The 24,605-nt window shown below is 40.2% G+C and overlaps 1 protein-coding gene across 10 annotated transcripts in view; it reads right to left on the bottom strand.

Moving 5' to 3' along the window:
* Window positions 1-4,773: 4,773 nt before the first annotated feature.
* PPP1R9A (protein phosphatase 1 regulatory subunit 9A) overlaps window positions 4,774-24,605 on the bottom strand; it is a 243,183-nt gene continuing 223,351 nt past the window's right edge. For 4 of the 10 annotated variants that reach the window (XM_032785350.2, XM_032785349.2, XM_032785348.2 and 1 more), the window contains 5 exons: window positions 19,101-19,299; window positions 16,745-16,864; window positions 14,491-14,514; window positions 13,191-13,373; window positions 4,774-11,644 (listed from right to left, as the gene is read on the bottom strand). In XM_032785350.2, the coding sequence (XP_032641241.1) occupies window positions 11,432-11,644; window positions 13,191-13,373; window positions 14,491-14,514; window positions 16,745-16,864; window positions 19,101-19,299 (739 nt within the window). In that variant the 3' untranslated portion in view covers window positions 4,774-11,431. The remainder of the gene's footprint in view (window positions 11,645-13,190; window positions 13,374-14,490; window positions 14,515-16,744; window positions 16,865-19,100; window positions 19,300-24,605) is intronic. The other 6 variants (XM_032785351.2, XM_032785356.2, XM_032785353.2 and 3 more) reach the window with 3 other exon arrangements.

Raw genomic sequence — 24,605 nt, 5'->3', positions numbered from 1 at the left:
TGTGCCAATCGCATCCTGGTTGATTGCGCTCCTCAGGCGGGTTCCACCAGTGCACCTTGTGCGCTCTGGACCAGCATCTGAACTTGATGCACTGCCAGGTAATGGAAAGCCCTGTATATGAACTTTTGAATTTTACTTTCTTGTCTTGCCCGCATGGATCTGTTCAGCGGCGGTGTGACTGCAGTCACTCCAATCCACCAAGAGCTCCCGAACCTGGCTCCGTACAGGAGCTACCTGGATTGAATTGCTGTCACTGGGAGCAATCTCGCATGTCTCTATCGAAAGCTCTTACAGACACTACAAAGCTTTGAAATTCCCAGGCTATGTAGATTACCGCCCCGTGCGCTGCGTGAAGCGTAGCGTACAGCCAAAGAATCATGGTTGCTACTGGAGCTTCACGAGGGGCACTTTTGCCGAAGGACCTTCCGCATAGGCTCCCCCTCCCACGCACAATGTCTCCGAACCGCAGTTGAATTTTGTCTGCCAATGCCCTGACACCGGTGGTCACATCTGCTTCCTCGGAGGTAGGTATCTCTCGTTCTTTGCATCAAGTATTCACCCCCCCACACCCGCACATGAAAAAAAGGAGAAATCATCTGCCATTTTTATTCAATGTACCGAATCCGAGGGTCATACTGCGCATGCGGCTGGCTAGCCGCGTGCTCGCAAGCGACCTGACCGCCGCTCATCCCATTCCCTTTCTCTGATGGCGACGGTACAAATTTGGTGGACACTATTCCTCATACTGTCTCTGTTGACGCGTGCTCTGGCTTGGCCTTAAGGGTGGGTCGGATAGGGGTGCTGGGTAATGGAGCAATGGATTGTCCTGTCCTCTGCAAGCGTTACCAAATGAAATGCACACGTCTACCTATAGCAGCCTGACGGGAGTCATGCGCAATCCATCAGGCCCCCCCCTTTCGTGGCATAAAGAAACAGATTCGTACTTCCCGGCACAGTCATGGGAGGCCTGGAGGTTTACCTGTCCCCGCACCCTTTATGAGTTCTGCCTGGCTATCTAGCATTGGAGGCTGCGTCCCCCTCATTTATCTCACTACACCGTCAGGTGTTTCTTTATTCTGCACTTCTTTATTACTTCATCCACATGAGGGACACTGCCCCTGTAGTCCGGGGTGCCTGAGCCCGAGGGCCAGCACGGCGGGGTTGTTGAGACGGCACCCCTAGGATGCATGAGTCATTTACTGCATCCCGCGATCTCTGGGCCCCCTCGGGCCCGTGCGACAAACAAGTGCGGCTTGTGCGTCTGCTGGTCTTCCTCTAGTATGGGCACTTTCCCTATCTTCTTTCATCGCGGACTGACTACTTATTTTTTTTTTTAGCCAAAACCTAAAGGAGCCAACTCCAGCAGGGACACAGTCCACTCCATGATTTGTCTGTAGCTCCCCCCGCGACTCAGCGGAGGGCACCAAGGTAGCACCATGACGCGCCATGGTTGGCCCCCCAGGGGTATCGCACAGTGCACCTATTGTGACACGCCGGAAAGCAATGCTGAACTGGAGATGCATGGCCGGTAAACAGGAAAAGCCCGGAACTTTGAAGTATATTTCCTTGTTGCCCACATGGAACCTGGATCCGCCACGGGTGGCAAGCAGTCCAAATCCAAAAAGAGCTCAGCATGGATCGACAGTAGAACTGAGCTGATTGTGTATGGGGAGACAAATCTGTTCTGTCATAGTTCGGTTGACAGAAGAAAAATGACAAAGCATTGAAAAAATCTCAGGATGATAAGAGCAGCAGCATCATGCTGCGGTACAACGTAGCGGAAAGCCAATAGAAGCAGAATGGATGCTCATGAGGGGACGGAGGGGGTGACTGAGTACCCGCCATGCTGTCCCAGCAGTCCCTGCATTCTCCTGAAACTCGGATTTGCATTCTGGCTGAAACTCCCAATGCCTGGGAAAGGGTCAAAACATGTTGGGGTGGTTCAGGATAGTGTGTCATTACCGCCCTCCCCCCATGAAAGAAAGGGAAAAAAATCGACTCTGCATTTTTTCAATGTCACCGGTATGTCTACTGCATGCGCGGTAGACCGGGCTGCAGGCTGAAACAAGCAGCACCCTCCCTCCCTCTGATTGGCAGAGTAGAAAAAGGGTGAAAATAGCCTCATCATCACGCGTGATCTCTGCCTGCGCTTAGGTAGTCGCTGGGTGCTGGTAACAAAGGGAAAGATTCTCCGTCACCCTGCAGACGGTACAAAATGCGCAACAACGCGTCCCATATAGAGTGGAGTCTAGCTCATCAGCCACCCACCCTTCGTGCACTAAAGAAACAGATCTACGTATACGTCCTGCAGTGGCGGATGCTGGGTTCGCTCCCCCGCACCTTTTGAATGTCCTGCCTGCACATAGCTAGGCGGAGGCTGCATCCCCTGCATTATCTCACTACACAACGTCAGTGTTCTTTATTCCGCTTCTTATTATATCATCACACATGAGGGACACTGACACTGTAGTCGGGGTGCCTAGGAGCGTTGAGGGCAGAACAACGGCGGGGTGTTGCAGAGGCACCCCTAGAAGGCATGCAGCTCAGCTGCAATGATGCTCTGGGACTCGGCCCGACGGCTGGCTCTCTGGTTACTCTAGGAGACTTCCCCAGATTCTAGGTAGCAGGACGAACTGCATTTTTAGAAAAAAACGAGAACCAATAGGGAAGGAGCCCACAGGAGTCATTCCCATTTTTGATCATGTGCCCCGTGCCGACCTGCCATCGAGCCAGCCAGGAGCACCCATGAAGCAGCGAAGGTTCGGAGGAAGGATTGAGTGACGACATTTACCCAGAATCACCTGCGACACTGTTTTTGCACCATCATGCATTGGGATCTCCACCCAGAATTCCAGTGGGCAGGGGAGACTTTGGGAACTATAGGATAGCTACGGGAGAGCTACCCACAGTGCAACACTCCAGTAATCGACGCTAGCCTCGGTACATGGACGCACACCGCCGAATTAATGTGCTTAGTGTGGCCGCGTATACTCAACTTTATACAATCTGTTTTACAAAACCGGTTTATGTAAAATTGGAATAATCCCATAGTGTAGACATACCCTGCATAGAACCGGTTTGCGGCGGGGAGTGGCAGGGAGGATGGACAGATGCAACTGTGTTGAGAGTGAGAGTGGTGGGACGGGAGCATGGTTGGAAGAGCGAGTTATACAATCTACCAGTAAACAAGTACACCATTAGTACCTTATTGTTCAAAGGGTTAAAATGATCCTTTCACACTCTTGCAGGTGGTGACCATGTTGTTGAAACATGACACTTGGTGACACCAGCTATTGGGAAACTTAGAGCCTGAACTCAGAACCTTTTCCATCGAGATTCAGTGGTGACTATTTTGGTCTAGATACTGCCAGGAGTAACTCCACTGCAGTGATGGCCGTTACTTCAGCTATATACAGTTATTAAATTTATGCTGAGCAGAACAGCACCATCAGGTGGTTTGAGAAATGGCCATTACAATTTTCAGTTTGGTGATGAGTGAATTGACATGATACTGTACATGCCTTACCAAAAGAGATACAGCTCTCTTTAAAAAGTTCTGCCATGGCTAGCCTCAACAATTTATGTTGCACTGAACTGCTAGCTGGTGGCCTATTTTCTAGGTCCACTTAGGAAGATCATATATCAGCATGTGTGTTACATTTCAACACTGCATTAAGAAAAACCATCCATATAATGCCATGGTAGTATGGTTTTTAACAGAACTGTGATGCACTGAGAATGTCTCTACAATTTATGATTTCTGGTTGATTTTGTGAAGTTGTATTATGAAAAACAACTATGTCATGAATAACTATGTGTATGTTGTTCTAGCTTTGTCAACAGTCCTGCAGCTGGTATACACCCGACAGGGACAATGGAAAATACTTAAGATTCCTACTAACAGTACTTAGAATTTGGTATGCTAAAAAAACAGCTGCATCCTTACAAACAAAGGCAGGTAGGTGACCAAGAGTTGTTTAAATAAGGGAACCCACTGGAACGGGGGGTGCCCATCAGGAAGCATCAGGCAGGAGAGAGCAAGGTCACACAAGCTGGGTAAGGGGCTTTGCAGGAGGGGAGAGCTCCCATCATGTACACCCTGCTTGCCTTCGTGGACACTGATGATCCCTAAGTACTCCCAAGAGAAGACTGAGCCAGGTGGACTTAGGAGCTCCATTTCTAAGGGGTAACAGACAGCCTCAGGGCCCAGGAAATGTTGCTGAGAAGCCAAGGGAGAAACCACTGTTGCAGCCTGCCAAGGCTCCAAAGGTTTAAACCACCTGTGGGGCATCCAAAGCACAGAGGCTTGGATACCCTTCCCAGACGTTCAAGTGGGCGGCCTGGAAGGGGCACTCACTAGGACCTGCAGCAATAAGAATCATAGAGTGTAATAAGATCCAACCTGAATCCTGCACCATCTGTCCTGATTTTCCGGCTAACAGATGAGTTTAAAATGAACTTTAGACTTGCTGGGCAAGGAAGGGAAGAACAATTATGTGAAAACCACCAGAAGCATAACTAAGTGCTCGCCTACAAGGAGAAATAGCCCAGAATAGCTAGCTTGCCATGTGGACGCTTATTCTGCACTAAGAGTGCCTTTTTGTAGCTTAATCTTCTTTGCAATAGCTATTGTGCTTGAAAGTCACATCCCATCTTATTCCGCAATAGACAGACCCTAACACATGGCAGTAGTTGTCCAATCTGAGTAACAGTTTATTAATTATGGAATGAATAACAGAGGCGCAAAGACTAAATAAAAATTCTTGTACCAAGTTTCAGTAGTTCTCTTTTTATTGCATTCGTTGTCTAACAATACTCATTGGCAAGAAATGTATTTACACTAACAAATTAATTTTAATCAAAGGTGACTGGTTTTTTTTTTAAATCTGTAAGAAAACAAAGGGCCACCATGATGTTTTGCTTTGAATGCCTCCAAATAACCAAATGTAAAGGAATGTTGTTTTTGGAAACTCAACAATTCAGAGAAGTACATATTAACCAAGCACAAGAGAACAAGCTCAGACAGGGCACTACTGTCTCTTCCATGCAGATGATTAGACACCAAGATGTACAAATGAAAAGTCCAGGATTACATGCAATTCATACACATTTGACGTTAAAAAAATTCTGAAACACAACCATCTCCCTCGCTAAGATAAAAAGAAATAATAAAAAGCCAGTTTTTACAGTGGCACACAGTGCATTTCAGTTTTTTAGCTGCCCAGTCTTTTAGCAATATGTATAACACCTGTTAGTTACCGGTGATTTATAAGTGCAACATCACTGAAAAATACAAAAGCAGTAGTTACGACAGTAAATGCACCAGGGAAAGCAAATATATTTTGAGGAGGTTCACTGTGCACTATGTCATCTCCATTTGAGGAGGCTTATTTGTTCCTTATTGTCTTTTGTGCCACGTAATTCTTGTTTCTTCTGGACGCTTCATCAATATCGTGAGTCTTCCCGCATTTACACCCCAGTCTGCTCCCACTGTGGTCAATGGCAAAACTCACACTGAAAACAGTAGCAGGATTAGGCCCCTTTTTTAGCTCAGTTTGGGGCTGATCCTGTAAAATGCTGAGACCTTCCTCCAAAGCCAAACAGTGCTGAAAGCCCTTAACACCGCACAGGATTAAGCTGGATAAATTAAGAGATTTGTGCCTAATAAAGAGTCCCAACTTCCGAAAGAAACAAGCAGCACAAAGAGCTAAAGGCAAAACCTCCCAACAAGACATACACGTCCCTTTAGTCATTATTTACTGGCAGTCCCACTGCCAGGTAGTGAAAGAAGGCCTGTCTTAGGACCAGGAGGGAATCTGAGGGCTCAGTTTCATGACTGTGATATCACAGCTTTCAAATAGGACAGTTTTTAAAATGTGCGAAAATGCAATAAAACATATACAGAGCTTTGATGAAAAGGACTGTGCAACATGCACCTGATGTATAGCTAATTGTGTGGTGACTGGATGAGTCACTTCTGACATCACAATCCTGCCCCATAATCAACTGCTCAAAGCTCTCCAATAGACATCTAAGCTAAGTTTACAAAATGTACAAAAAGTTTTTCTTCTTGTAATACTATTTCTATCCTGCCAAAAGAACACAAAGACAACATGCAGAGAAATGTACAGAGGAACAGTCTGTATATGGTTTTAATAAATTTTTTTGTTTAAAATCTTGTGATCCATCAAGTATATAAAACATAACACGAAAACTGTGAGTGAGGCTAAACACACATCGGAGTTATTATACAACTGGTACAAACTGCTAGAGCTTTGCTCTTATGATGTTATCAGAACCCTTGATGTGCGTCTTATGTGCATGTAGCCCTAAAACTCACAATTACCTACATATTAACTGCTACTAATCTCTTCAATACAGTGTGTAAGTTTGTGTATGTTTACGTACACACAAAAATGCAAAAGTATTTGTTAAAAAGCAAACCACAAGCCCCATCGCTTAATCATTTTCATTTCTAGAAATGCTAATTTCTTTCATTATTCTGAATCATTGAAAAAAAAAATTCTCGGTGAACTCTGCCCCTTTCATTTGAACTGTTAAAGACATCCAAGTTGCTCAAATATGTCCTGTCTTATTCAACCAACTTTCTATTTTTCAGCATTTTGGACCAAGTTATGGATTTTCTGAGATTTGAAAGCTTACAGGACAAAAGCTATAAACCAGTTTGCCTGCTCTCTAGCTGAGTTACAGCACAGGACTTAAATAAGTGCTATTAAAAGGCTCAATCCTGCCTCCACTGCGCTCAATGACAAAACTCCAGTGGGAACAGGATTAGGTCCCAAAACAACATCATTTTGCTTGTCTCCCTCTCAGACACAAAATTTTTCTATCCATTTGAAAACACTGCTAAGGAATTGACACATAAACCTTGTTTTTGAAAACGGTCCTTAAATCTCAGATCTGGCACCCTGTACAAATTGCTCTTTTAAGATACTTTTTAAAGAAATACGGCTATGCAAACACAAAAAACTTTCCTTCTGATTTTCAGATCCATAGCACAGGATACTAGACTAGAACAGTATATCCCAGCCCCACATACACAACATGATACTGCTACCTATGCCTTCTTTGATTTCCTAAGGAACACATCAGCAGATGAGCTTCTGTGGTGAGGCATCATTGCCTCTGGTTGCCTGTCTCAACTGTGTGTGCTCTAAACAGCAATTGCTGATGAGTTGCATGGATCGCAGCTGGTGCTTGTACGCGCAGTGGATGTGCTGAGACCCGAGGCTGCCAGATGATAAACATCCTGAATTCCCACTAACATCAATGGGAATTGAGGACTGATGTGGCTTCTGGGAAATGCTACTCTAGATCCTGTGAACACTCTCGCTTAGAAATGCAGCGTTGTCTCAGCTCCATCATGGCACAATAAATGGTTACTGACATAAAAGCACCTACCCAAGCTGATATATAAACATAACCCAGCTCTGTACAGCTTTTGTTACTTTTTTGCTCCATTATTTAGTTTTACTCCATTAATTGTGATGGGCTTTATGTACATGAACATCATTAGCTCTGCTAAGGCAGGCAGATGAAATGCAGAAACCAGTGGACAATACTAATCTGCATTATGCAACATTAAATGGGCTGAGCTCCTCATTGCTTTGCACTTCGTGTAATCATTTACACTGGTACACAGTGGGAGTCCAACACCACCTAATCAGAATGACAGCTTTAGCACTCACTTGCCCAGATGCAAATGGCTCCACAAGGTACCAGGCAATGGGGCATGAGACCCATATATATTTGGCAGTTTGTACAGAACAAACCATGGCCTTTCGCTCCAGAACGGTTTCAATGCTACTGCTGGATTTCAGTGCAGACATTGGCTTTTCTGGGGCTAAAATTATGAGAGCACCTTTGAATCTTCTATTTTCTACATCTTAAAAATCCCACTCTGCCTCCTTCATTCAGTCTTTCGCAGTCTTTTCACAGCTAGAAGATGTGCATATGTACATAGACTAGGGCTGCCAAACCTATTGGCACTGGCAGATCCAGAACTCAGTTACCACATACAAAACAGGGTGAACGCTACCTAACCAGTTAGCTGTGAGTGCACCAGCACAGGAGAATAACTAACTGGGGTACAGCTGGCATAGGCTGTATGGCTGAATTAGAAAGAATATGGCCAGAGTGTAGATGTGCTCCAGGGACACCAGGCTGCAGAATAGCCCCTAGGAAGCTAGCACACCTTACAGAATACCTGAGACTGCTCTAAATTACTCATTGGGACTGGTGACTGGATGTCCAGGGATCAGGAAGCCACAGAAGTAGCTTATTGGAATCACATTTGTGGAAGATACCCTGCCAGCTAGGCTGGGAGCAGAAGATTCATCTATTCATTCAGTACAGGATATTTGTTCATTCTCTTCCTTCTTATGATAGTGGTAACACACTATTCTAAACTAGCATTGTTCTTAGGGGATGCCTACAGTGAGGTGGTTAAAGGCATTATGAGTTTTGAATTAGATATATAATGGGCAAATGCATATCATGTCTCAATATGAGAATTGTGACAAACCTTTTATGGTTTTGTAGAAACCACTCAAACTGTATTGATCACAAACCGCTGTGATTGTGACATGACTGTGTGTGTGTCATACATCAATGACTATCTTTAATAAAAAGGAATCTTAAAAATATACCTTATCACAGAAGGCAGAGCAGAACTCAGATACTGCTTGGTCCACTTTGTTTTCATTAGTCACTTTGCATTTTATACTTTTATTTTTAACTGATTAAATCTATTTTTTGAAGTTAGATTTTAAACTCAAAGAATTACAAAAAGTTTAAATTCACCATTTAGCTCTAAAGTTTCTATAAAACAGTAAAAACAATAATTACTAGCACAAATCAAATTAGCTATCTGCAGAATCAGAACCTGATTTACAACGAGGTTAACTAGACGCTGCTCTAAAGAGCAAGAATGAAAAATCAATGCATAACACACACAGTAGTCTGCCTTGGACTTTTAAGAAAACAAAGAACATAAATAGGAACACGCCTACAGTCTATTATGTACAACCACTTAAAACATTACCATCATGTAAACATAACTTAAGGAGAAAATAATCTAATGCATTAATCAACATTGTATTTAAAATAGTACATTTCCAGTTTCTTCCAGATAACTTTCTCTTACCTAAATATAACTTCATAAGCTCCTAAAATAACTGAGCATTAGTTTCACCAGGTCGCCATGACACTGTAGTATAATTTGTCTCCTAGAAAGGAGATAGAAAGATTCAACTGAAGAGATGATTTCTCCCCACAATTATATTTCTCCTCTTTTTCTCTATGGCAGCATTAGGAAACACTAAGACCTACCAGAAATATCAGCGCTGTTTTAATAGAGTCTCCTTCACAGCAGTTTCATTACTTTATGTCTATAGATCAATGAAATATATACTAGAAACATGTAGAAAGTAGATTTGGAAACAAAAAGGAAGCCATTACTAAGTAGATTTGTCAGATTATTCGTATGGAATGAACTAAGTTGTATCTATTTACAGAGCTTTCTACAGGTAAAAATACTATTATTATTAAAATGAAATTTTGACAAATGTTAGCTAACATGAGCATAGCATCCCAGTTAAGACATTCCAGAACTCTGAGCTTCAGAAGAGCTTAAAAAAAAAGGATAAATGTCAAAATATATGATGGGGAAAAAAATCCCTTTAAAAATCATTCAGCATGTGCAGTTAACTTTCAGTCTGATGAAACTCCAAGTTTTTAATTTTGCATCAATAACTAACAAAACAAGAGTTAACTCCTGGTATGACGGACTACAGAGATTAGTACTTATGTCAATACCTATGGAATGCATTGAAGGGAACGGATGTTGCTATAACCTATAAATGCTACTACACAGTAAGCATTGACTATAAAGCAATAATGTAATATCTTCATCTTCCCATTATGCAAGCTTCTTCATTGTCCTCCAATTCATTTGGTGAAATAATGAAAATTTAAAAAGAGGCTGCTAGGACACTAATACCACACAGTGTCAGACTATACTGTTTGCTTCATTAACAGACATATCTATATACGAGAAATCTCTGAAGTATGTAGCACAACAGCCAATTTAAGCATTCCAAACATTCTGCAAAGTGTGCCTCAAGACTGAATTTTTAGTGGGGGGTGTCCTCAGGACACTCTATTGAAAACAGATAGTGCATGACAGCTTTGCATTTAGTAGTCTTCTTCCATATTGCAGCCAATATTAGTTGGCCTCAATATTAGTGAACCTTGTTTTTCTTTGAACAGCATTTTCTTTCTTTCTTTCTTTTTTTTTTTTTTTAATTGCACTTCACTGAAAACTGAAAGCCTTTAGCAGGCTCAGATTTGGAGATCATTTCAGCAGACAGCAGTTGTGATTAGATCACAGCTCTGCAGGTCAGAGCACAAGGATTGCTGCCCCCAGCACTCAGTGGAGACGGAATCTGAAGATGTGGTATTTTCCTTAAAAATACAACCCCATCCAAACACCCAGTTTTTTTTTTCAGAATCTGTTTATAAAGGAAGCTTATAATGTGTTACAGGAAAGTTTATCTGTACACCCCATGAGCACAATGACCAGATCTTTAGAGTACACTATCTGTTGTGCCAGGGTTAGAAAGTCAGCCTTGCTCAGATATTGGGAGGATAAATGTTACCCTCAGAACCCCTTGTAAAGCAGCTTTGCCTTCTTCTCGTATTAAATTACTGTACAGATCACAAGAGTGTCAACGTCCCCTCTTTTGCCCAGAAAGAATAATGACTCTCCTGTCCTTATCTCCAGCATATCATTATAAGTCACTGAACAACTGAGTTTGCAAAATGGCGGCATTTCAAGGTACTGATGCGAGCTGTTGCCTGTTCCAGCAGATAGAACTAAATATCAGAATCGTGTAAAAAAGTTGAGATTCCAGTTAGAAAGATGAGTCAATGGTAACAGATGTGGGAACAACTCCAGTTACCCAAATTCAAAAATCTCCACTGATCATTGCAATCTACCACCAAGGATCCTGTTCAAAATGTGGTTGTGATGCAATGGACCACATCCCTCTTTGTCACACTAGTTACCAATGTGACCAAACACAACCAGCCCAATACAAAATAGCAGTTTGAAAGGAAAACCCCTCAATGTTTCTCCAAAATAGGATACCTGGCTTGCAAATAACAACAAATAAAATAAAATAATGGTTTTGGATTGTTCAGCAGATCAAAAATAAGAGCATGTATTGTATCTGCAGGAAAATGTAGCCAAACAATATAAACTTCCCTATTCGCTCTATTTATAGCATCATATTTGTGTACATATTCCTGTGTAATGACCACAAGAAAATGGGAGGGGTACTGTAGACAACTTGAGTTTCTTTGCCTGAAACATCTCCACATGAACTAACATAGGAGTAGTTCTGGCTCATCATTGTTCATTAGCGCCCTCTGTTGCATCTGATGAAGACTTGTCTAGTTTCTTTGACTTCCTTTGAAGCCGCTCTTGTTCTTTTTTCCTAAGCTTTTCCCTTTGCTTTTCCATTTTTTCTTGAGCTTTTCGAGCCCTCTCGATGGACACTTTCATTTCCTTTAGCTTTTTTTTAATGATTGCTCTGTCCTGGGAAGATGTCATACCAAGGGTCTAATATTAAAGAAAGAAAGAGAATTAAAGAATCCCATACAGTTTCGTTTATGCCAAATTATGTAAATTAAATAATAACTCAAACTAGAAGACAGTGAAAACTGAACAAACTCAACTAAACTGAAGACAGTGAAAACTTGAGTTAAAGTCAAGTAGGAAACAGGAGTTCATGACATCAAGTTAGTGCACTGAAAATAATACTACTTTGCCCTTCTATTGTATGTTGCCTTCCACGTAAGGAAATCAAAACACTTTATAGAATATTAAAGATTCTGATCAACTGAGAAACACAGGTACACAGAGGTAAAGTGATTTGCCCAGCGTCGGAGAAGTGTGCGGCAGATCTAGGACAGACCCCGTATTTCCTAAGTCTCAGCCTTTGCTTTTGTCACAACACCATTCTCTCCCCCATAAAAAATCCTGGAGATACAGAAAGGTTAAAACCCAAATTTTCAAATAGTTGTTAAATTTCGCGTGCCCAACTGAGACACTTAGAGCCTGAATTTCACATATGCTGAGCCCCTATAACACCAGATTTTATTTATTTTATCAGCAATATGCTCATGATTTCATTGCAACAAATTAATGCACACTTTGTATATCAAAACTTTTAAACTGTGTATCTAGTTCTAATATACTATCCATGGTCAACCCCTTCCCTGATACATATGAAGAGAAATGTGTGGTAGAAAGAGACTGACAATGAAGCATATAAATGGACTGATGAGGAAAGGTAAAGCTGCACAAGACACTCTCTTCACTAGCAGTCCAATATTTAGGCTTGGAAGGATTTGATTTTTTTCAATTGGTAAATGTCAGTAAACACTGATTTCACCATACACACACAAACTGGGGGAAAATATTTCCATTGGTAACAACAGAAATTAACAGATAGACAAAAGTGAGAAAAATGCTGCTTCAGAACTTATCAGAGGTTGATTTCAAAATATACAAAGTAAATATCCTTAAATGTGCTGTTAACAATTTGCGTTTTAACTTCTTGAATCTCAGTATATATACTCTCATTAAACAATTACTGTCTGACCCACTCACCCATAATTTCTTGCAACTGTGAAAATTGAAATCAATGCAAACTGGAAAAAATGCTTGACCATAAACAGATATTATTTACTGAAATTATAACAAAAGTTTGAATTCTGCCAAGCCTACAGATATTTTACCTCTACTTCTTCTGTGCTGATATTTAACATCCTACACAGCTCACATTTTTACAAAATGGAGTTGAATGAGAAATCTGTGCATTCAAATACCACTTATGTTTGCAGTTATCTGATCGGTGCATGTGAATGTGATAAAACTGTACACCCACATTTTTTGCAAAGCAAATGGGCCTTAATTTCTTTAAAAAATGGGTCTAAATGATTCTAGTAACACTCTGGCCCTCTGGGCCATGTCTATTATTATAGTCTGTCTTCATTCCATACACAGCCCTTTTCTGTACTCCTAAGGAATTCTCCTTTTCTCTAAGAATATCTCCAGTGACAATACACAACGTTCAAAGTTTGTCACCAAGATAGTCCATTACCTTAAGCTTACTCCCATCCAGCTGAAGGAGATGCTCTCCATTAATGTTTTGGGCGGTGAATTCAGAAACATACTGTTCAAAGTTGAGGCTTATTAACCAGTGGGAAACTTGCTGTATGCTCCATTCCTGGACAGCACGATTCTGACACTGACTGTGTTTAGGAGACTGTCCATCATCAAGGATCTGTGACAAAAATGCACATAATTAAAAGGGCAAAACTGACTAGTAATGGCATATTGCTGCACATACTTGCAACACTACAGTAGAGGTATTTGTACTATCTTCATTACAACACTTCAGTAGTGATACACCAATATATTACAACGGTATCTACCCAGACATCACACAGTGCAACAGAAATAGCTTGGTAATTTTAGTTTTCTGTATGCAGACACAAGAAAGAGGAAGTCACAGATAATGACTGACTAGGGCTTGGTGGCACAACTCACAATGGTTTTAATCTTTTATCATGTCTTTGGACAGAATGTTTTTAAGGATATACTGGAATGTTGTGGTCTACCTTAAAGGAGCATTACAGTATGTTTGGAAAGTTTAAAACATGAAATTCAAAAAAATTCCTTAAAAAAACCACTCCAAAATTCAAGATGATGATAATAAATAGCCAAAGTTATTGTCTATGGAAGACTATAAGAAGACACATAGTCACAGTACAGAACAGACAGTAAGCCATATCCTTGGCCTCTGATTTGGCTGCTCTGTGCTGTGTGAAGGAAACAGCAGGAACACTGCTAAAGGAGACAGCTGGGGATTCCTGGGTGACGTGAAGCTGGCATAGCTCCTCCCCCCTGTGCCGCATGTGGGGTATGCTGGTGTTGAGCTGGAACACATGATGCTGTGATCAATCCTTGATCAGTGAAGCAGTTGCTATGGGACTACTGCAGTTGGCGAATTTAGAACAGTCTTTAGGCCGGTTTAAATTGCACTGGGGGCTGTTTCAGCCCCTAGCAGGCCCTGGATCAGGGATGGGGAAACATGGCATAAACCCTAAAGCCTAAGCTTTTGCCTACTCTGCACCAAGCATGAGCTCAGCATAGCGGAGGATTCAGTCCAGTGTACTTGTTCTGAAATGCAGCCTCCACAAAACACCTCAATAAACCACAAGGAATGTAATTTGCTGTAAGCCCAAAAACTGCAGCAGGAAGGGGGCTTGTCTTTGTGCTTTAATAGGGAGATTTGCCGCACAACAGAATAAGATCAAAAATGCAAATCTGCAAATGAGATGACAAATTGCCACGCCACGGTCACACAGTCCACCACAAAGAGCTCACTAGTATCTCACCTCATCATCAATCATATCCAGGCTCTGAGTGAGGGAGCAACAAAGAAATGGGAAAGAAAAGTATTATAGAAACAAAATACAGAACATGTAACAGCGTGCGAGAGAATTCAGGAAAGGGCAGCACCGCGATTTGCAAACATCTGGTTATTGAAAAACAGAGCGCTTTTAAAACTATTTCCAAACCCAGAAAGGTTATGCTAAAAGCTTAACTACAAAGCACACAATTTTGTAGTTAGGGCCTGTCCTGATCCTGCACCACTGGTCAATGGGAGCTTTGCCAATGACTACAATGGAAGCAGCAAAGACCCTTAATTTCTGGGGTGTGAAGTGGAATAAGAATGTGTGTTTCTCCTCCCCCCTTGCTTATCATTCTTTTGCCTCACAAGTGGTTATGTCATCTCCAGCAGGGAGGTCTGTGGGAGAGGTTCCTGGCAGTGCCACTAATAACCCCAGATCTGTAGCAGTCAGCAGTGAATGGCTAAAGACTCATCCAAGCAGCGTCCCCTACAACAAGGGCTGGGTAGGTATCCTCTGCAGCACTCACTGGACACACAGACTGATTCAGAAGCTGCTATTTAGTATGCAGCAGAGGACAGAGAGGCCATTATTTTATTTTATTTTTATAGGACTGTTTATATTAGATATTGCAGAGACAGGGCTTAAAAAGAAAAATGGAAGCATTTGCAAACTTATCATTTGGCTTACTGGATGCAGAGTATTATCTACACTAAGATATGTAGCACAATAAGAATTATGTGAAATAATAATAAAGCAAAAATATTTAATAATGTAGGTTTTAGTGAAATGTACTGTCAAAATAGAAAGATCATGTAGAATGAATGAGCCTAAATGAACAGATCTTTACAGTTTGCTATTCTCATTCGTACAGACAATTCTCACATGACCACTGCCCAGTAGTCTACTATGGGCATAGGAAACATCTACTCTTAAACAGCAGCAATATTCCTACCATAGTAAGTAGTGTCTATAGGACTTCTAGCCTTGTAGACTTAAATTTTGACAACTGTGGCGCTGTATGTAACAGTCATCTCCTTTTAAACACATGCAGAGCAGGCATTAATATTAATCTGTAGTAATATATTAATAACAAATATAAGTGCCCTAAAAATAATAGAAACAGATGTTTCAAAATCAAGCTCTCTAGAGCAAATTCTGGCATGTATCTCACACAAGAAAATATGGAGTTCACCATAATATTTACAGTGGATTACAGGTTCTGTGTTTATAAAAAGATAAAGATGCTCATCTGCACCTCATCTGGGTTCACATGAGACCTAGACATGATCTGCTGCCGAGTGAGTCAGTAGTCCACATCCTCAGCTAGTGTAAATAACTGTAGCTCCACAGAAGAGCTGGCCCAGTGACTTTAGCAAGCTCGGTTTAGGACCCCATTTTCAAAACATAGCTTCTGTTTGTGACATGTAATTTTGGCATCCAATCCAATGGGCACAATTTTTGCACACTAACACAAAGAAACAAAACAAGAAAACCTCTGGTCAAAAAACAGCACAGAATTTAGGTAAACTCTACTGTGCATGCATAAACCAAGCACAACTTGAATGCAAATGTGCATGGTATAAAGTTTACATATTACAGACATGTGTAATAATGTGCAAAAACTGCACAGACGGGTGATTTTTTTTTTTAACTCATCACACACACGGAAGTTGGGTGGAGATACCTTTGAAGTTTGATCCTTAAAATTCAATCATAAATGGCTTCACCAGCTAGTCTACCTATACCATACCTCTACAACCTAGCTAGCCCACACTCCATATGCCCTCAAAGGCATCCCGGTTATATTTATTTTTAACAAATGACATTAACAAACTGTGTATATTGGTCCCTTTGCATGTACTTAAATGTAACTATAGGAAAAATATACAGAAATGAAATGGTGGCAAAGGCTATGGGCTTTGAAGCAGAGCCTGGTGCTGGAACGCGGAGCAGCTCTGGAGCAGTGGAGCTGCAGGTTTTTGCCTGGAGCTAGAGTGGAGCCGGAGCACAGCTCCAAAGCCCTATTAGGAATCCGATCTTATTTTGTTATTTCCCTATTTTATTTCCTTTATATACTGAAGTATGAAAAATACTGTAATAAAAGGCAAACCAGGAATCAAATTCTTCTTTTCCAATGAAGTTTTCTAGAAAAACTATCATTTGAATACTTATTAAGAAAAATCCTATTGGAGAAAGAAATTAACTCTTGCCCATTGTAAGAATGACAGAGACATACCTCATCTGATGATAATGCTAAGGAATGAGAGAAACCAGGGTTTTTCGGTTCTGCTCCTAAACCACTCAGATCAGCTGAGCTTGTGCTGCTGGGACTGAAGTCATCAGTGAATGTGAAATTCTGTAGACAAAAAGATGGGTCAAAGTCAACGTAAGATCTTATAAACACATCTTGTAGGAGACTTGCTTTTTCCCTCCGGGCTGGCATAGTTCAGGAGTGATTTCAATAATTTACTGAACCAATTATTATAAGGATGCCCAGTCTTTATTACTGTTAATGATTTGTGAAATAATATGTAATATGTCTATTACTGTGGTATTAGAGAGACCAACACAGCTACAAAAACAGTGCAAACAACATATTACTGTGGTATGTATTTAAGAGATATTTTTGTCAGGTTAGTGTCTTAGTAACAAAGATGTCTGAGAGCAATTTCCAGGCTTCCACTTAGAGAAGACACTCCCTGCCCCTTCTGAGACTGCCAACTTCACTGCTTCTCATGGCTGATCAATAGCATTTGGAGCCTTCCAGAATACCTGCCCTCCACACATCTGGGACAAACACAGCACATGCAGTTACACAATGGGTAGGAGAGAGGGTGGATTATAAGGGAGAAATGAAAGTCACTATTGAAAAGGCAAGAAAATCATCCTGTGAATCCATTTTGGATTGGGCCTTAATTAAACTCTTTCAGAAATGAGAGGTGCTTCCCCCTTTGCCTAAACTTTTAGATAAGACAGAAGGTAAAGGAGACCTTCTGATGTTAGGCACTGCTAATAATTGCAACAGTAACCACAAAATAGACATTTATTTTCCTTAAAAATGAAATGACAAATATTATACTGTATTGCAAGGATGAGCAAAATATTATTCCATGATTCATACATTTTCCTAGAAATTCATAAAAATCACCACTGGGGAATACAACAATTGGCAACAGATCTGCATTAGTTTGGAAAACAGTTCAATTTCAAAACAACAAAAATTATGAAATTCCTGACACGCCTGAGGTTCAATAAAAAACAAAACAGACCCAGGCTCCACATCCTTGGTGTTCAAATCCAGAGACGAAAGTGCAATAATGTAAAAAGTGTAAGTCAGTGCAAAGAAACAAACAACAAAAATACCCACCCGTTTTTCAACTAGCTCTTTTAAAAAATATGAAGAATATCAAGCCTTGACCTCCCATTTTCTGCTGGAAGTCCCTCTGGAGAACTAGTGGGATAATGACATCACATGAAAGTTGGGTACACCCAACTACTCTTTATCCCTTTGAAAATCCACCCCCTCCCCGCCACATACCGTGTTGCCTTTATGTGCCCTATCTTTGCTCAATCTACATCAGGTAATCTTGTCTTTCTCTCCGCATAATGGTAAGATTTTGTTTCCAGTCAGAGTTCTGCAATATTGTAGATTCCTATGTAGGCCCTAAGGAATGGTAAATGCCCTTGAAAACTTCAAAAACTGCTACTGCATATATGAAAAATGAATGTCACTTGGAGTCACACTCCTGAAAAGGAGGGTCAGAACCACTTCAGTTTCCTTTCCAGCCCAACATAAATAGTGACGTGCACAGGCTCTAACAAGGTATATTCTGCTAGAGAAATATTTCCCACAGATGAAAACAGATTAAACAACACAGGAAAGTTATGTACAATACATTTTAGGGCTATCATGCTGAAAGCTTTCATGCACACAGAAAGGAATCACAGAAATATTTTAAATAATTCATGTTTTTAACTTCAAATATTTTCAGAAATGGAATTAAATCTGATATTCAACATGTGCAAAAGGCAGATTTGTTATTGTGGAAAAAAGGCAAATAACTAACAGTGAAGTTCAAAAGTGATCTCTTCCACCAACAGAAGCTGGTCCTATAGAAGTTATTACCTCACCCACCTTGTCTCTCTAATATCCTGGGACCGACAGGGCTACAACAACACTGCAAACAGTGTACATTATTGACATTTCTTAGTTTGCAAGCATCTCACTTTGAGAGGTTAAACAGAGTTAGATATTCTCTCCCCTCGACAATCAGTCCTGAAAAATGCAGTAAAATATCTGTAATTTAATACACAAATCTAGCATTTGTTCTGTGGATAAAAATGCTATTTTCCACTGGTGCCATTTGGTATGGTGCAGCACATCATACCTATCTTACCAATAACATACATCAAAAGAGAGACGGAATAAAAAGGAATACACAATCTGGAATGGTAGTATTCAAAATTTTGTGTTTTTACTGTACAATGAACACCATGCATTGTTTATTGCAGTATTACCACATTGGCTCTTTATTTCTCTGGAAGCATTGAGCTTCCCACATACTGGGAATATGGTAGCTTTTGTTTTCTACCTTGGACCCTTTTTTAGCTGGACTTAGATTTTCAGAGGATGGTTCAGTTGAGCTGCTAGATGAAGGCAGGTTGCTGGAAGAATTGGATCCCCTGCCACTCCCTCCATACCATGTGAATGGTATGCTATAGGGGAGAGAGGAGGATTGCTCTGACATAGATGCACTGCTTGCTGAGCTCTCCAGCAGCTCTCGAGTGGTGCTGTTTAAGAGAAAGGAGCCGGGATCTGTGTTAGAGTATAAAACTCAATAAACAAATTAATAATTATTTAAAATAACAATACAAAAAGAGTAATTACTTCTAAAAACATGGTTGAACACTAAAATAACTTGCAGGTATTGGCATTCTGAAAACATACCATTAGATAAAGGGAGAAAAGGGTAGTTTTTGAACTCAAGTTCTCTATAGGTAATATCACTATCCTGACATAAATTTTAAAGACTTTTCTATATTAAGTTTTTTTTTAGGTAAGACTAATCAAATGATGAGCTTACCTTTGCTAAAACAAAAATAGAATGAATGGAATGTCATCATCGAGGAAAAGCTAACAGTTATAAGAATAACAGGGTAAATTATTACCTATATTGTGTCCAAGTGTGTTAGGTGCTTTATGGACAAGCTATAAAGTCTTGGCCCCTGGCCCAAAGACTTTACATTCTAGAATCACTGGGGCTGCCATGACCTAACTGAGGCCAGAATTTGGGTCATGGGTTTTGGCTATAATTTGAGATACCTTTTGAGCAGGATTTATGACAGCCTGTTTCAGAATTGAATGGTTCTCTATTGCTTTACAATACACGTATTTAACTCTGCCCCCGGATCTCACAGCAAAAGTCTGTATTTAGTTTAGAAAAATACAATCTAGATCAAGAGGGCTCATTAGGGTTTCAGAGCAGGCACATTGTTGGGTGGAGACGTTTATTTGCTTTAATGAAATCTGGATGAAGTTATAATGATTGTACAAAACCTAGAGCCATATTTATTTTAAAAATTCAATTTCCAAATATCCCCATATATTAGCATGCTGCAGTACTTTTAAGAAGGGGAAGTAATACTTATCACTTCAAGCCTTCAAACTGATTTACAACCATTTACCTACTTATTAATCCTCAGTAGCTCTGTGAAGTAGGAAGTATTGCACCCATTTTGCAGATAGAGAAACTGAGGCGAAGAGAGGGTAAATGACCTCCAAAGCAAGTTGGTGGCAGATGAGAACTGAACAGTACCTAAGTGTTGTTTTTTCTGACGTACCATATCTCAAAGTACAGGCCATTAATACTAACTGAACTCTATTGCCAGCCCAGAGAAATGCTGGACAAATGACCATCTACATTTACAAAAATCCGTAATGCAACTTCAGCTTGTAAAAAAAAAAAAGCAGCTTATTTAACTACAGTAAGCAGAAAATGATCAGCTGTTCTCCGGCTGGAGCAGACAAGCCTGATTGCTCTAGGCCAATGAGCAGCCATGTTTGCCATAAGGTCCACCCACAACGGCAGAGCCCAAATCCCCCTCCCCAGTAAAGATGGCCATCCACACAGTGGAAGATCCATTAGCCTCACTCCTGCTCCTCCCTTAAACTTACCCCAGATCTTTTCTAAAATCTTGCTGTGCAGGGAAGAATAGAGGCGTTCTCTACATTGCTGGGCTTGATAACATGTAGGCTCATTCTGCTACATAGGCAGGAGAGCTCATTTTCCCATCTGCATTGCAGAACTGAGGCAGTTCTGATTTATCTAGGACCAGTGGTGGTCACAGAGGAGAGTACAATCAGTACAAATGCCAACAATGGCAAAATAGTGTATGAAGCATGTATCTGACAAAATGATTAATTCTACATCAATCAGTCGCTCTAATGGGAACAAAGCATTATAATAGGATGTTGTCATGGGATTGGTCACTTGTGTTCAAAGAGCTTCCTCATCTTTGGATTCTAGGGAAAGCATCTTTCCCTAGAATCCAAAGATCTTGAGAAGCAAATTCTTTAGTGTCAGAAGCAAAGGAAAGTATAAGCAGTCTTTAAAACATTACACAGTGATAATAATGTTCCCATTTACAGAGACATAATGAGAGTTGTAAAAGATCATGAATTTTGAGAGAGGTAATCTTTGCCTTCAACAACTGAATCCAAAAGCAGGCATATGCAGCAGTGAAAAATGAAAGGCTATTAGAAATGAATGATCAGGATTATATTTCACTATTCACTGATTCTCAGCCTGCTCTTGACTATTTCTCACAGGAAAGGAGAAATATTTTGTACAGTCAAATAGAAAACAATTCTACTCTAATGGTTATTTCTCACAGGCAAGGAAAGATTCATTTTTTTCCCTTTGGTTTGTCATTCAAATGCTAAATATACTCACTAAAGACTCTAGATCTCTCACAGATACGCATCACTGCACACAGTTTTCTTTTACAAATTTCTCTTTCCCCAGAGACATGCAGCAATATAAAGCACAAGCTCTACGGAGCCTTAGAGAGGCACACAATGAGTCAGGTCCTCAGATGGTGTAAACAGATGTCGCTCCACTGATTTCAATGGGGCTGCAGTGATTTACCCCCAGAATAAGACATGGCTAGCTGCTCTCACTGACATCACCGGGAGTCGTGTGCACCAATCTAGAACATTACATTCAGCACAACAATCCTCCTCTCAGATACAAGGTTAGAACTTTGGCTTAATGCTTGTAAAAAATTTTAAACTTATCTGTAAGTTAGAATGTCAGAAGAGTTCCAAAAATCACTGTGCATGAGCCCAAGTCAAAATGATGTTTCTGCAGAGAATTCACAGTTGGATTAATTTATTTACTTTGATTGTTCATTTATATTATTGTTTTTCTTTCGCATTTGTGTTCCTTTCTGTTAGTTTTAGATCAGTTTGTTTTTTTTATAGTTTTTAGAATGTATTATTCCACCATTTTTGGCATTTAACAAAAAGACTCGCCCTTTCATGCCTGCAGTCATACGACCTAGGTCTGAGATCTGGCCAGAGCTCCTTAGTACTTGCACAGGAGATCTTCAAGGAAAGTTCACTATATGTAGTGTGGGAAAGAGGTGTGGTGTTGCCATTTCTGGGGTTTTGAGTTTGAGTGAACAGAGGTGCTGAAGATGGTGTCTCATTGAGCAGTTAATTCTAATACGTAATTTTCCTATGTATCTTTAAATTGTTATGAAGCTGTTCACTTTCTGAAATAAGCTGTTTTATAGGGCTGCTGCAAAATGTATTTAAGGTTTGCTGTCCTCCATCCCATCAGAGGCTGCTTTTCAGTGCTGGGTGAAACACTGTGTGTCAAGCTTTTAGGGTAAAGGGTCTCACGTGTATTTTATACATTAGTCGATTAATCACAGTTAACTCATCAGGATGAACTAAAAAAAAATATTATAGTTTAAAAAATTAAATCACAATTAATCTCAGTTTTAAGTCCACTGTTCAATAATAGAATACCAATTGAAATTTATTAAATATTTTTGGACATTTTTCTACATTTTTAAATCACTGCTACCCTGATATAACGCAACCCGATATAACATGAATTAGGATATAATGTGGTAAAGCAGTGCTCCAGGGGTAAGGGGCTGTGCACTCTGGTGGATCAAAGCAAGTTCGATATAATGCGGTTTCACCTATAACGTGGTAAGATTTTTGACTCCTGAGGACAGCGTTATATCGAGGTAGAGGTGTAATTGATTTCAATTACAGCACAGAATATTAAAGTGTACAGTGCTCACTTTATTATTTTTTATTACAAATATTTGCACTGTACAAATGATAAAAAAATAGTATTTTTCAATTCACCTCATAAAAGTGCTGTAGTACAATCTCTTTATCAAGAAAGTGCAACTTACAAATGTAGGGTTTTTTTGTTACATAACCGTACTAAAAAATAAAACAATGTAAAACTTTAGAGCCTACAAGTCCACTCAGTCCTACTTCTTGTTCAGCCAGTCACTAAGACAAACAAGTTTGTTTACATTTACAGGAGACAATGCTGCCTGCTTCTTATTTACAGTCACCTGAAAGTGAGAACAGGCATTCACATGGCACCTTTGTAGCTGGCATTGCAAAGTATTTATGTGCCAGATATTCTGAACAGTCATATGCCTCTTCATGCTTCGGCTACCATTCGAGAGGACATGCTTCCATGCTGATGACGCTTATTAAAAAAATACATAAATTAGATTTGTGACTGTACTCCTTGGAGGAGAATTGGATGTCCCCTGCTCTGTTTTACCCATATTCTGCGATAGATTTCATGTTATAGCAGTCTCGGATGATGACCCAACACATGTTGTTTAAGAACACTTTCACTGCAGAGTTCAGAAAATGCAAAGAAGGTACTAATGTGAGATTTCTAAAGATAGCTACTGCATTCGACCCAAGGTTTATGAATATGAAGTGTCTTGCAAAATCTGAGAGGGATGAGGTATGGAGCATGCTTTCAGAAGTCTTAAAAGAGCATCACTCTGATGCAGAAACTACAGAACCCAAACCACCCAAAAGAAAAAATCAACCTTCTGCTGGTAGCATCTGACTCAGATGATGCAAATGAACATGCATCGATCTGCACTGCTTTGGTTTGTTATCAAGCAGAACCCGTCATCAACATAGGCACGTGTTCTATGGAATGCTGGTTGAAGCATGAAAGGGCATATGAATCGTTAGCACATCTGGCATGTAAATATCTTGCGACATCGGCTACAACAGTGCCATATGAGCACCTGTACTCACTTTCAGATGACATTGTAAACAAGAAACAGGCAGCATTATCTCCTGCATATGTAAACAAACTTATTTGTCTAAGCATTTGGCTGAACAAGAAGTAGGACTGAGGAGACTTGTAGGCTCTAAAGTTTGACATTGTTGTATTTTTGAATGCAGTTATTTTTTGTACATAAGTCTACATTTGTAAGTTCAAGTTTCATGATACAGATTGCACTAAGGTATTTGTATTAGGTGAATTGAAAAATCTCTTTTCTTTTATTTTTTTACAGTGCAAATATTTGTAATAAAAATAAATATAAAGTGAGCACTGTACACTCTGTATGCTGTGTTGTAATTGAAATCAATATATTTGAAAATGTAGAAAACACCCGAAATATATTTAAATAAACAGTATTCTTTTGTTGTTTAACAGTATGATTAATCGTGATTCATTTTTTTAATCGCTTGACAGTCCTAATATTTTATATAGGTACGTGTGTGTGAATTCTACTAATCTGTGTGTGCCACTCCCATCGTTGTCAATGGGTGCATAGGCCTATCTTGGGCATCATGTGGCTCAATCTATTTTTAGACTATGAGTACTTATTACTTTGCTATTTGTTAAAATATTCTCCCATCAATGTCAGCTTCTCCTTAAAAACAACTGGCTATAACAGGGGTACATGGAAGCTAATAAGAGCAGAATTTCGCCCCTGGGGTATAACTTGATTTTAGCAATACACAGGAAAGGTGGACTATCAGTGGTTTCATCTCCTGGATTGCACAGTTTTGCCAACGATTTTAG

This window comes from Chelonoidis abingdonii, chromosome 2, assembly GCF_003597395.2.
Source record: "Chelonoidis abingdonii isolate Lonesome George chromosome 2, CheloAbing_2.0, whole genome shotgun sequence".
Taxonomy (NCBI): domain Eukaryota; kingdom Metazoa; phylum Chordata; order Testudines; family Testudinidae; genus Chelonoidis; species Chelonoidis abingdonii.
This window is presented reverse-complemented; position numbering and strand designations above follow the sequence as displayed.